Source organism: Austrofundulus limnaeus, unplaced genomic scaffold (assembly GCF_001266775.1).
Source record: "Austrofundulus limnaeus strain Quisiro unplaced genomic scaffold, Austrofundulus_limnaeus-1.0 Scaffold4, whole genome shotgun sequence".
NCBI classification, from domain to species: domain Eukaryota; kingdom Metazoa; phylum Chordata; class Actinopteri; order Cyprinodontiformes; family Rivulidae; genus Austrofundulus; species Austrofundulus limnaeus.
Genome location: NW_013952406.1, coordinates 6,207,985 through 6,222,199, shown reverse-complemented (window position 1 = coordinate 6,222,199; position 14,215 = coordinate 6,207,985). Strand labels below are relative to the sequence as shown.

At 39.8% G+C, this 14,215-nt stretch overlaps 1 protein-coding gene across 1 annotated transcript in view; it reads right to left on the bottom strand.

Moving 5' to 3' along the window:
* Positions 1-2,086: 2,086 nt before the first annotated feature.
* Positions 2,087-14,215, bottom strand: part of hs3st3b1a (heparan sulfate (glucosamine) 3-O-sulfotransferase 3B1a) — a 14,972-nt gene continuing 2,843 nt past the window's right edge. The window contains exon 2 of the mRNA XM_014025540.1: positions 2,087-3,848. Within this exon, the coding sequence (XP_013880994.1) occupies positions 3,230-3,848 (619 nt within the window). The 3' untranslated portion in view covers positions 2,087-3,229. The remainder of the gene's footprint in view (positions 3,849-14,215) is intronic.

Sequence of the window (14,215 nt, the reverse complement as noted above, 5' to 3'; positions counted from 1 at the left end):
GGATTAGAGCTAAATAAACCATGTCAGCACTTATTACATTATGTCAACACCGAGTCTACAGATTAAACCTTGCCCTTCCTTCAGGATTAGGATTAAGGTTTTTACGATGGTCAATAAAAGATTAAGAGACAGAGAGGAGGGCAATCAGCCTCTGGAACAAAGATGGGTTAAAAGGGATTTTGTTCTCGTGGCTTATTTTTTTAAATTCCAGAATTCGTTCATTTTTATCCTTTTTTTTCTCTCCAAATCATTTTAACAAGATCCTTCACTTGTTGCAGAGACTCATCCCTGACCCAGAGGGACCATTTTACCTTTTTTCYGTTGCGAACCACGGCTTCAGAAGAGCTGACTTGCATCCCAGCTGCTTCACGCTCAGCTGCAAACTGCCACAGTGCACGCTGAAGGTCATGGTCCAAAGACACCAGCAGAACCATATCATCTGCAAAAAGCAGAGATGAGACCCTGAGGTTCCAAAACCAGATCCTGTGAGTTGAGATCCTGTTCGGAAACACCACAAGCTGGATCAGAGACTAGAGAAAGCCATGGTGGAGTCCGYCCTGCTCTGAGAACTCGACCTTGTGCTGAGAATGAGGGCATGGTTTAGAGACCGGATACCCATAAAAGTGACCTGGGCACCTCAGACTACAGAAGCCAAAAACACGTGCTTTCTCCAAATCTATAAAACACATGTAAACTACAATTACGTGTTTAGTATGTTCTGGTATTAATAGAATTTAAAGGGGACACATGATCTGAGACACGCCTCAGGAAAGGGGTGAAAGAGGGGCTTGTGGAGTTACAATAAGGAGGAATTCAGAGCAAAGCATTGCCGTACCACTTTATATAGACCCCAACTGAATAATTTAAATGTGAAAAAGGAATTTAAAGTATGACATGTCTCCTTAAAGGCAAAGTGCAAATAATAAAGAACTAGACCCAAAAACAGAAATTTAAAAAGCAGAAAGTCCAATATGAAGTGAATGGCTGACTCGCAGTTGTTCCTGCAGACACATGCAACACATTTTATCTTTTCTTTGCATAGATTACATGTTGGCACACTAAGACACTTTTTATTGACGTCTTAATGAGYCTACAATTCATCCCACTGCCTCCAGCTAAGGCTAAAAATTCAGAACTAGTGCTTTCTGAACCAAACGCTCCGCTTTTGTTTTCCTTCGCTTTTATTCAGAACGTCTGATTTTATTCCCCGAGCAGTYGCTGTCAAGCGCATGTTTGAAGGCGCTCGATTCTCCGCAATGCCAGGTGTCTATTTTCCTTGTCTCTCCAACCTTCAAACACCAGCAGCCTCCCTTTACAACAGCCCGCAGGGAAATATGCTAACAGTGAATTCTCAGCTGGGAGCCTGGCAATTACAGCACTCCTCCTCTATCCCTTTAATTGCAGAGGGAGCTGCTTCCTGGGTGATCAGACAGCCGGCCTGCCACCAGGGAGACTGGTTTCATCACCTCTGGCAGCCGCAGGTAAATGAAGGTGTTTTGCCATGGAGTTAAATAAAGGTTGTTTGTTAATAGAGCGAATCGATTCATCGCTTTCTCTCAAGGCTTCACTTCTGTTCTGCTGCCGCTGCCTGTGAAACATGAATGATGGAACAGATTGCTCAGAAAGAAGAAAAAAAAAACAAGTTAACCGACAACAAACAGCACTTTCATAAAAGATGATGGACGATAATAGAAGAGGGCATTAAATAGTTGTGAAATTAAAAGAAATGTGTCACGCACAGCAGTAAAATCAGCTTTCTAATGATTTAGTGTTTAAGGCTGACAAAGTGTTAACCATTAAAGCTTTTTAAAGGATATTCTGTCCAGGTCAGAACCCTGCCACCGGTAGCTTCATGGTAACGACACGCTTTCAGCAGTGGCAGCGTGAGGCTGCGAAAGTCGTTAATAGTGCCATGCTAATTAGCACGATAAAGTGCGAGGRAGCAAATTAGACATGCTCTGCCTTTTCCTGCAGAAAAACCACAAATTCAATCAGGTAATTTAAGGTTTAGTAACACAAGTGCAGCTTACTCAACAAATCCAGATCATTTCTGCTGTTTTAAAACAATAAAACACAAACTGCAAAGTACTCTGGAAAAAAAAAAGCATATTTATTTCCAACTTCAAGGAAACCACACAACTGCAGCATTTCACTTGGGTCCCAATCAAAACTGTTAAATCTCAAAGTTTCCACTGCAAGTCAATGCAAACAGCATAAATAGTGCCTCCACGGAAGGGTTGTATCATTACTGAATYACGCTGAACGGTGGTAAAAATGCTGACATAAGCGTGATTTAAAAGGGCTGAATAAAACTCAACCGTAAAATAAAACTGAACTGAAAGACTCAGGCTGATCTGAATTCTGTTCAGGTGTTAATGAAAGTTTAAAAGGACACATTCTCATTGTGGGAACAGGTGTGTTTGACGGCCTCACCAGCAGTTAAAAAAAAACTGCACAGGGTGATCAATGCGAGCAATTTCAGTCCTGATCAATAAATGTGACTCAGTCATGACTTTTTGTTTTTAATAAAAATCGTTTTCTGTATAGGGACTATGAAGCTTGAGCAACACCTCTGTGAAGGAAAACTCATAACATCCTGGCGTTGTAACCGGACTCCCCCTATGGATATAAATACTAGTCAAGTCGGACAAGTCCAGCAGTAATTATATTCTTATATTAACTTAAGWTTGGCTTAAGGCTCAGCCATAAACACTGCACCACTGACGGATAAATGTTTTATTGAGACGCTCGAGAGATCAAGGCGATGCCATCGCTCAGGCCTAATTGACATGATGAGGAGCTATTACCGCATTGATCCACCTGGCAAGTTGCATGGGATCAGCTGAGGCCGGTATCGACCTGACTAAGTGGGCGCACGGTCCTCTGAGGGTCAGGCAAATGCTAAGGGGATATTACCAGTTTGTTGTGGAAGCRGGATTTCATTCGGTTTGAGGTGAAACAAAAGCCAAAAGGATTCCAGACAAACACGGAAGCTCAATAACACCTGTAAAAATAAACAAAAACATAAAGAAATGGTGCTTTAAAAAATAACAAACTGATCAGACAGTTTTGTGACTCAATATCTTAACAATAAATTATCATAAAATAGACTTCTGAGTTTTTTTTACACGCCACTAAATACTGTACATACACTGTATCACAATTTATCCCAGATGATAAAATTATAAAACAGACAAAAGACCAGCATAAGTCTGTAATTATCCCTCCGTTAATCCCAGCCAAAGTCTTGACCTGTCATCTTGTAAAACTTCCTGTTAAAAGGTTTATAGAAGTCCCTTAGACTCTGCACCACCTCCAGATCAATATTAGGATGAGTCCGGCCTTTGGTTTTGCCCAAGCAGTGTGGCTTGCTGTTCCCCTCGGGTCTCTTAAGGCAGGGGAAGCCTTTAGCTGGGTTAAAGTGGAAATACTTCTCCGTGACGACCCTCCTGAGTCCGAGAAAGTCCTGGACGCGAGCCATCTCCCCCGCYGGGTCCGTAATGAGACGCTCGCCGCTAACAAACAGCAGCTGCTCCACGGGGAAGAACTGGAGCCAGCGCTCGAGGTGCTTGGCGTACAAGCCGATCTGAACGGCGCTCCACGTGGTGTCGATCAGACCCGCTGACAGGTTTTTAAAGGTGAGGCTCTCAAAGGAAGGGATGTCCGGCTTCTTGGAGCGCGTCTGGGTGTAGTCCGAGATGGCCCTGGTGACGGGGTCCCGGACCACAACAATCAGTTTGGTGTCTTTGGCCATGGTGTAGATCCGAGCAGGGACTTCCCTTGTGACAAAGTAGCTGGGGGTTTTTTCCATCGTCAGCTGACCTTCTGATGACTTGGGCATCAAGTCCCTGCAAATTAAAGAAAGAAATAATTTTACATTTGATCCGCTGATGACATATGACTAAAAACATCGCTTCATGTCAGATTTAAAGGGCCTAGCAGCACAGGGGCAAGTCTGTCATCTTAAAAAAGAAACAATGGTAGATGTTGTGAACTGCATTAACCAAGTCTGTGAAATGTACCTAAAGTGACASAACATGCCAGGCGGAGCAGGAGTCACGTCAATCATCATTCACTGAATGTGAACACAAAGTTCAGAATGTGCCATTCTGAGTAACACAAAAAGTGAAGGATGTGTATTTGGTGTTATTTRATAACAATGCTTCTTAGCAATGAATCTTACAGCAGGCACCTGACTGGCAGCACCTGGGGGGATCAGAAGCTCAAAACAAGAGTCAATAGCAACAGCAAAATAAGCTGTTTGGCAGAGAGGATTTGACTATTTTTTTTTGTGAACAACCCACATACTCAGCTGTACTGTTCATCCCATAAATGCATGTTCCTTACAAATGTGGCACCATTTACCATATTTATTCATGTAGAATACAATCTCATGTATAATACAACCCCCCTTTTTGAGCTTAAAAAGCATAAAAAATTTAATCCTCAAACTACCTCCAATTTCATYCAGACTTCAAGATTTTTCAGCCTTTGTAGTCTTTATACATATCAGTAAAATGATCATTGGACTGTTCATTTTATTTTAACAACATATGTACTAAAAGGTATTTTGAAAACAAATACATATCAGCTGTAGCAGCATCATATGAATTCTGGCATTTTACACATAGTCCTCCAGGATGCGCCAACACAAAAGTCAGAGACTTCACATGAGATTTGGGCCATCTTCTGGGGGCAAAGCTGATTACTTCCTGCTCTCGAGCGCCCCCTCTGGTGGGGAAATGTTTTTTCAGGGATACAAACTTTCAGAACACCATAGACAGCCGCCTTTACAGACGAACATGTGTTTGTTTATGGATGGATGGATGGATGGATGGATATTATACTTGAATAAATACGTTAAAAGGGAAATTATCAGACTTTCCAACTGTATAAGATTTATTGCCAAGAAGCATAGTTACAACAACAAATGAATCCACCAAACACAAATGTCTTTACTTTTTGTGCTAAGGTTGGTTTGTAAAAATGGAAATAGGTTATAAACCTTCTTGAGAATTCATAAAATACTTTCAAGTGTTTTTCCTCATAACTGCACATCCTTTTTGGTCATGTTTGGCACTGAGTAATACACCCTGTTAACTGCAGCCCGCACTGGATAAAMGCTAAAGTGACCCAAAGAGGATTAGTACTAAACCAGACAAGATACAGTATTACAAGATGGCTGGCTGCCTTTCTGCCAACTGGATTGAATCCTTAAAGTTCTTTTGTACAGACCAGTAAAGGTGTGCTTTATTTTGTCAAATTCTTATTAGCTTTAAACTGTCTTTAACAAAATGTACTGTAAAATCTACAATATATACCAAGTAGCAAAATTGCCTTCCCTGCAGCTCTTCATTAAAGTATGAAATGTCGTGCTGTTTTAACAAACGCCTGTAATAAGAAGAGCTGTATGTAGAGATAAGTCCTGGTGTTATGTGTAGCACTCACACATATTATCTTCCAACATGCCTCAAGCAGGTTTAAAGGATGTTATTTTCCTTTTCTACTTATTTAAGGACTCAGAAATGTTTTATGATTCTAAAAACTGAGTGGCTGTRCTAAATCAAACAATAAGAAACCAGAGGATTACCAACATGTCCAACCCTCTATGCTTACATACACAGCCTTTCAGTATCCCTGTCCAAACCCTGCAGCTTTAATTCTAAAAAATGTGTGGTAGAAAAAAAAGGGCTTTTTTTTCCTTAAAAATTTGTAGTGGTCACCCCGGGTGAAATAAACATGCAAAACTATCCTTGACCAAAGGCCTCTAACGGGCCCCTTTAAAGAGACAGAACTCTGTTCAAGCTTATTTTTTTATTTTATTTCAAACTTTATTCATTCCATAAAAACAAAATTCTACGTACAATAAAAAATACAAATAAAATGAAATGAAAGGCGGCAGAGAGAAGAAACAAATCTTATATCTGCCCCTTTTATCTCAAGTATAAAATCTAATTATAATAATCTTCATCTTAAAGCCATAACAGGTTTTCTTAAACATTAAAGAGACTTTTTTTTTCTTCTTAATCAGATAATAAACAGAATGGTGAAGAGAAAAGTGACAGTCTTGGTTATCAAACGCCCTGATTTGAAGGAAGAACATTTTGAGCCCCGCCTGCCTTAACAAAACTACAACAAAATAAGCCAAGTGTTAGTTTAAGTTTGTTTTGGATTTGAGTGACTTAGTAGGTTTGCAGCTTTATGTCTCAGTGGGTCCGCCGCATCTGCAAACACTTAGTTTTCACATCATTTCAAGTGGTGTTTTCAGCTGGATGCTCCTCTTAAATCTACCAACCGAAGCGTCGTACGCCCACATTGACCATTATCACTCAGAAAAATCATCCTTTATTAAAGGTGACACCTCTTCCTGCCACCAAACACTTTTTCTCTTAGAGTTTAGAAGTAAATGCTTCTCTCTGTATGTCATTGCTTCCATCAGGGTGCACAGGCATAAAAGGAAGGAGCAAGCTTGCTGTTTGCTCTAGAACCCCACATGGTCGTGCTTCAGTCTGCTGCAATGAGTGGTCATCCTGTAACGGGTAAATGGAAGCTTCAACCTGACCTTCGACCTGACACCGAACCTTCACATTGTCTCAGATAGGCTCATCCGTGTATGACTGAAAGAAAATAAGCGCATTGCATAAACAGAACTGCAGTTTTGTAATAGAAATCCTCCATGAGTACATGCATGAGTGAATAGGAAGCTCGCAGTAAAGCACTTCGTAGAACCTGAATAAGAGTTAAAGTGTTCTTTCAGTTTGGACCATTTACCATTCTGTGTGAACAATGGTTATTGCACTTCCCCGTCCCTCAGAGCCTTGGCAACCATTGTATGTGGTGAAAACACCACAAACCTAATCAAGGTAATAGGTACAAGAGACACAAACAACTCTATCAGAACCCCTTTGCAATTATCTTCCACAGCTCTTACTGCCACAGGCCTTTCACGAGGCCTCGAGGGACGCAAAATCCTACCACAATCAAACTTTCCACTTTGTCAACAATAAAAACATTTTTTAACCAGGAGAATATGATTTATTCATCTTTGCAAATGCAGAAACGGATAACATCTCTTTGTGAGCAGAATGTGATAAAGCTGCCATCAACAGGTTGATGTAGCAAGGTTTTCTTTTTTCTTTTTTTTTTCAGCAGCTTAACAAACTAACATTCTTTTTACAATGGTCTGGTAGTGGATTGAAAACAGGTTAAAAAATGAAAAAAAAAGAAGCTAAAAACATATGAAATCTGTCTCTGCAAGTAAAATACACAGAAATGAGGAATGACTTGAGACTTTTCCACAAGAGTTACACCGCGTTGTGTTTTTGTTTTGTCTGCCCGGCATTCAGATGAGCTCATTAAAACAGCTTCAGCAGACAGAATGTAAAACTTTGTCCCCTGTTTACCCTCACTTTTATTAGAATGCAGGTTCAAAGGTAGGAATTTACAATCAGAGCACGCAGGTTTGTGTTTACCTCTGCTGAGGGATTGTCCTCGTATATTAGTTCACTAAAACAAAACAAAGTGTGAAATTCTGCCTGCCTTACAGTATTCCTCTTGACTGACTCAAACTGGCGTCTATGTTTAAGCTTTTTAAAGAAGTGTGACAAGGATCGCTTCCATAAAAAGCCTCTGCGTGATCTAATGCCACAACGCCTTCTTATCTTAGCCTGCAGCTCTGACGGGGGGCTGAGCTACTGTGGGAATCATCCCTCTTCTTAAAGGCTGGATGAGGGGTGGTGGTATGCAGCCACTTGGAACAATCAGACCATCTTACTGGGAGACAAGTTCCAGACAGAAACCCCGAGAGGGAAAACATCTTTAGGGAAGGTGTTCTCTGGGCACTGCGGCTGATCGTTTATCGGGCACTGAAAGTCATCATCATCATCACGCTTTACAGGAACGACCTTCTTGGACGATGCTGAGCAGCACTCAGTCTCCCAGCTGCATTCCTGAACCACAGCGATAGTGTGCGGAGAGGATTTTCTCCCCCCACACCTTCTGTGCAATAACTGTCAGAACGTATGAAGAACTGAAGGTCTGTCTGGCTGTTTGGTGAAAACAAACCCCTTCTGTGAGACGGAGGATGAGAAAGTGTAGGAGTCCTTCTGGCACACACCAGTCTTACCTCAACATTGAGTTATTTTTTGTTTTTAATTGAAATGTTGCAGTTCATTACAGCAATTAATATTTGAACTTTAGATGGTAGCTACACAGCAGCTTCCTCTGATCTACTGGTAGCAGTTTAGGTTAAGTACACTACATGGTCACWGTTAGTAATGGTTAGTTGTGGAAGGAACAAATGCAAAAAACACACTGGAGGTTAAATCACAATGAAAAACACCTTAAGGCACAAACACGGTATCTGTGGAAGGGTGATATAGGCAAAAAAATAAAACAGTGAGAGTGCATCGCACAAAAATACGCCATCACATAGCACTATAATTGCAAAGTGGCAAATATTCATTGTTGACAGTTTTTTAGACATTAATTARGCACAATACAGTTTTGACCAACCCTACCTAAAGTGAACCAGCAACATGATGATACAGAGAATCYGACTAAAAGTAAGAAAAGCCAAAAAGTAGTTATGCTGAGATGGGTGATCAGACAACAGCTGCACTGTTTGAATGAGGAGCTGGAGYTGTGTAACGACTTGTAGAGGCTGTAGAATTGATAAACAAGAATCCTCTTGAAACATACAGAAAACGATTCCTCTAAAATACAAAAACCAAGAAAAATCCCCCCATCCATGATAGTCCTGAAACTCAAAATATACTTTGCACAAAAAGTTAGGAAATGTGTGTAAGTAGATTCATGTATAATACAATCTCGAGTATAAAGAAAATACTGTTATGTGTTGTTCGTTTACCAGTTTGTGTGCTTAAYCCATACGGAGAATGTACCAATGCATGGAAAATATTAATAATGAGAAATCATACAAAACCAGAGCGCGCTCTGCTGAAGACCGGTTTAATGACCAAGTGTTCAGACCGACAACAAGGAAGTTCATTGGTTTTAACAAAGGCTCCAAGGCATGGCTCCGCCTATTTGATTACGTCATCAGTGAGGAGTCCCTATTTCTCYAAGCCATGCCCACAGACATTATAATCGATTCTAATGAAGGTTTAAAAGTTCAGTTATGTGTTTAATTTGTTTTCAGGCATGTAACTATTAATATAAAATCARCAAGTTAAGCAAAACAGTCACATTTAACAATGTTTACAGTTCTATCATAAGACCATACCATGTGTAATGTAATTAAAATCAGTATATAACCTAAACCCCAATCATTTCTTCAATACGATCATCATTTTTGAGCTTAAAAACAATAAAAAATCTAATCCTCAATAACCCATGTATAATACTACCCCCCACACACACACACACACACACACACACACTTAATGGATGATTTTTAGGATTAAATTTCTGGTATTATTAGGTCTGTGTATTGGTAAGAATTTGGTGATACGATACATATCATAACAGAGGGGTCACGATACGATATATCCCGATATATTGCGYTACTGTAAGCAAGGCAATATATTGTGATATATTGCGATTTTTTTTGTCCAAAAATTCTATTAAATAAAAAACCTCTTACTGAAGAAAAAAAGAAAAGCTAATGTTTACTTWCAATGCTAATGCTACCCTTACTCTCTGGCGCTCAAGAGGTAGAGGAGCCAAATGGCTGGCTCACTGCTGCCAACTAGTGGTCAGAGGCTGAACTACAACATAAAAATGAACGGCTGGCAGGAAAGTTGACATTTTAAACCTTAATTAAAAATCGATACAGGGCTTTAGAATATCGATACAGTATCGGGAAATGAAATATCGCGATATTTCAGTGTATCGATATTTTCTTACACCCCTAGGTATTATACATGAATACAGTATTTCTTTGTTATAACAATGCTTCTTGACAATAAAGCTTATACTGTTTAAAATGGTGCCACYTTTGTAAGGAACATGCATTTGTGGGATGAGCAGTAGAGCTGAGTGTGTGGGTGTCAAACGTCTTGTTTTGTTGTTGCTATTGACTTGTGTTTTGAGCTTCTGGTACCCCCAAGTGCTGCCAATCAGGTGTCTGGTATAAGATTTATTGTCGAGAAGCATTGTTCCAATAAAGAAATAATCTACCAAACACACCATTTCCTTTCTTTATGTGCTGAGTTTTCTTAAAATGGGATTGGTTTGCCTTTCTGATTACCAAAAGAATGACACTYCTATCAGACTGGAACAGATGCCAATCAAAAGGATTATTCATAGAAAGATGGTTTAAGTTTTCTGCTCTTCTAAAGACAGAACCATAAATAAGAAAAGCTGTGTRCAGTCCAAATCTGGTGCATTTAAAACATTTCCTTCTTCATACATCAAAGCATACCATTAAAAAAGTCTCCAGCTGCAATTTTATAGTTTCAATTTGATAAACAAAAAAATTATCTTTTTATTTTAATTATTTTTGCGTGTACATTTCCGATTTATGTAGCGATTCGGACCGATCAAGTTATTCCCTACAGATGCTTGCGGGTCTGAGAGGATCCACAAACTCAAACAAGACTTCAAAGAAGCAAAACAAAAGAGGCTGAGASAGACGGCCTTTTTCTCAGGATGCTCCGACTTCTGTCTGCGCAGCGCAGAGAAAGACAGAGGCAGGAAACAAATTCTCTCTGAAGAGTGTTCAAAAGCGGGGGATGAAGCAGTCAACAACTCAAGGGGATGTAATGGAGAGAGCTTGTTTGGTTTCAGCGTTTCCAAAGTGCTGCTAGAAGTGCTGCGGTTTGACAAATTGCTTCAAGATAGGGTTGTTGCAACAAATTTCAACTCAAGTCTTCAACTTAAAACAAGAAGGGGGAGGGGGTGTCCCAGAATTTGCATTGGGGAGGATTTATTCTAATTATGCTGAAGCATAAATTTGATCTGAGTGAAAACAGATTACAGGAAAGTTGCTTTTTTTAAAATAATTATACATTGTGTCATGATTTGTAAAAATAGAAAAATGCTTTTTTTATAAGCACCTCATTATCAATGCGCATTTCCTTCTTTTTTTTCCCTGTCGGTGCACCGCTGACGCYTATATTTTCAGCTGGAAGATCGTTCATCATGCGAGCGTTACCCTAAACAAATTCCTCTTTGCYTCTTAAAGTGTCAATTAAGCAGAAAAAAAACATTTAAAAAAAGATGAAGCCCCCAAACAAACGTAACTTTCCGCACAGCGATCTCTGAAAGTCAACTTTGGGGGCAAAAAAAAAAAAGAAGAAAGCGTGGAGTTTGGAGTCTTTTATTTTGGCAGGTTCCACTGACTGAGTTTTGTGATGAACTCCCGCTGCGCCTCGTCAAAGGGCACTTTCACTCTTGCGAGCATATTTGCATACAAAGTGAAGGCAGAGAAAACGTGTTTCACACTAATTGTCAACTCTTTTATTGTCAGGGTTAATGCAGTCCTCCGGGGGGGTTCTCCAGCATCCCCTCCTACTTTTTTTTTTTTTTTTTTGCTTCAGCTCCTCCATTGCAGCCATAAGAAAAGTCTCACTTTAAATTTACTGCCCTCTATCTGCCACTGGCCTGCACTGAGCTCCCCCCAGGGCCCTACGGAGGATTAGGCTGTCTTCTTTGACACCCTCTGTGAGTTTATAAGAAGGCTCCTCTTTGRTCTTTATATGGAACCTCAAGAGGAAAAACATGATTACAGCAATTAAGTCAAATTGAATGTATGGAGCCCGGAGCTTGCTCCGAGTTTCACTTCAGTAAATGAGTTAATCTGTCTAAAAAAAGATGCATAGGAGGAAGCTASAATTGCGCCGCTGATGGAAAAAAGGAGGGGCCGCAGAGGAAGCCGTTCCCACGGCTTTTTGGGGAGRTGCCTCCTGCGCTCTGAAAGTGTGCGCAGTTTGTCTGTCTGCTTCTTTTTCCCCTTCTGAGGGGCGAAAAACATGCAATAACGTGGTCGGCGCCACGCRGCGTGACGGGCCGTTCTCTGTGTGAGGCTCCAGAGTGAGGGGCACAGCAGACGTCCAGCAGGAAGGACACAATCACAGCAGATAAAAAAAGCGTGGGCACACCTCAGCGTCTCCACAAGAGCAGATAAGCCCACCCGACGGATGGCTCCTTCTCCCCTCAAACCACTGCTCATCTTTAGTTCAGGGTCAATGAAGTSAAACTTATGGGGAAACAAATCAGTGGACAACTTTGTTCGTTAAAAGGAAGGTAGTAKATTAGTAGTAGGAGCAGATTTGATGACGTGTTTTTTTCTGCAAAAGGGTCAGTTTTAGTCACAGGCGTCAAGCCAAGTTGCTTTAATTAGCCAGTTCTTTCAAGAGATGACTCATTGTGCAACATGTGCTTTTTGTATCAGAATTTCTTGTAAAAATCTGTGATTTGTGACTGCAAACATACAGTATCTCCTGAAGGCCTCTTTAAGTTACATAACATTCAACTGGATTTATCCTTTATGATCTTCCTCTTTATTTTTGACGTAACTGTTTCTTTTTTGTTGCTCTGTGCACCACGGGAGGCTTATTTAAACTTTAAAAAGCATCACACAAGCAAAACGTCTTTATATATATATGAAGATTACAATTTAATCTGAAAGCTCAGTCAGCAGAGATTAACAAACAACTTTATCCAAAAAAAAAAAAGTCCAAACCTGCCCAGAACTTCTTAAAAGAAGCTTAGCTGAGYAGTCCTTTGAACGATGCTTCGCTTCTCCTTTTGTGTGCAGCTTTGAAACATTGTCTTTTAATCCCTCGGCTCAGTCAGACGGACACCTGAAGCGCTGATGTCTCTGTTTTTGTTATACCTCTGATTTCAGTCGCAGAATGCAAAATCAGTAGCAGGAAATATCAATAGTTTGAAGAATTGTGATGAGGTCGTATAATTGCGCACCAAAAGCAAAATGTCTGCGTAGAAACGACGTGCAAGGCRGTTTGTTGCCATGACAGAAGAAAAATGTTGCAAAGCTGAACACGCAAGCAGCTACAGATCTCACCTCGTCCTGACGCCCATACCCACTTGGATTAAAGATCTAAACGAACGACTGAAACCGAACCAATAATCTGAAAACTCCTGAAATGTTGAACGTCCCTCCAGGCTCCTCGAGGCTGACAACGTTACGTAACTGTAGCTCATTTCAGATCAGCAATCAAGGTCTGCTTCTTTAAACTGAATCCAGGTCAAACTTGTTCCTCTCCCTCAACTGTCAGAGAGCTGCAGAGTTTAAATTCAAGGACAGGAAAAAAAAATCCATAAACTAACAAAGGAGGTCAAACAAACACAAGCACAAACCCAGTGTCACTTTATAAAAGAACATGACTGATAAGAGTTGCCCAAAACGTCAGCAGAAACTGAAAAATGGAGCTTTTAATRGAGTGCGGTTAGATTGAACCTGCAGCTGTTCAAACAGCAAGGTTGGCCAATCTGAGCGTTTAAATAGCCTGCTTCAATATGCTTTTAATGCTGCGTGCACAAACAGCTTGTGGAATAATCTAAATAATCTTATCACCTGGTGTCCCACTTCATCAGCAGTGTTTTCAACCAAAGGCTGAGTCTCATTTTCAGCTTTTTTCTTCATAAAGACACACCTACACGGTGTCAACTGGGAGCTTTTGTTCTTTGGTTCTATACAGATGTTTAACATTTCATTTGAACCGGCTTGGACATTTTGTTTTGTTTGCTCGTGTTTCAGGCGTGACTATCAGCAAAAAAAAGTTTTAGGGTCATAATTAATAATTTAAGTGACAGTTTTAACCTATGCTCAGTTTATAAGTCAGAACAATTAAGTTTAAACTTAAATGTCTTCATTTTCTTCATTATTTTCTAAACGCATACATATAGAAACACTTGAGCCACGTGGCCAACAAAATAAAAACAATCTTATATTGGCAAAATTGTTATAATTGTGGTGTTGTGATTTACATAAAAAGGTTTTTAAGTGAGTAATATCTCTTTTAAATGCTAATTTGTGCTTAAATGGGGTTACTTTGAGGACATATAATCAGTAGTTTTACTTTTGTTTACTTTTTGTTAAATGTAGGGGAAATGTTTAAAAGTGAAGCTYAAACTTGCAAAAAGTTGTGATTCATACAAGAGAAGCTCTTTTTCCCTGGAATTTAACAGGCAAGAAATATCATCAGAACTTATGTTAATTCTGAACCAAATACATAATAATAATAATAATAATAATAATAATAATAATAATAATAATAATAATAATAAT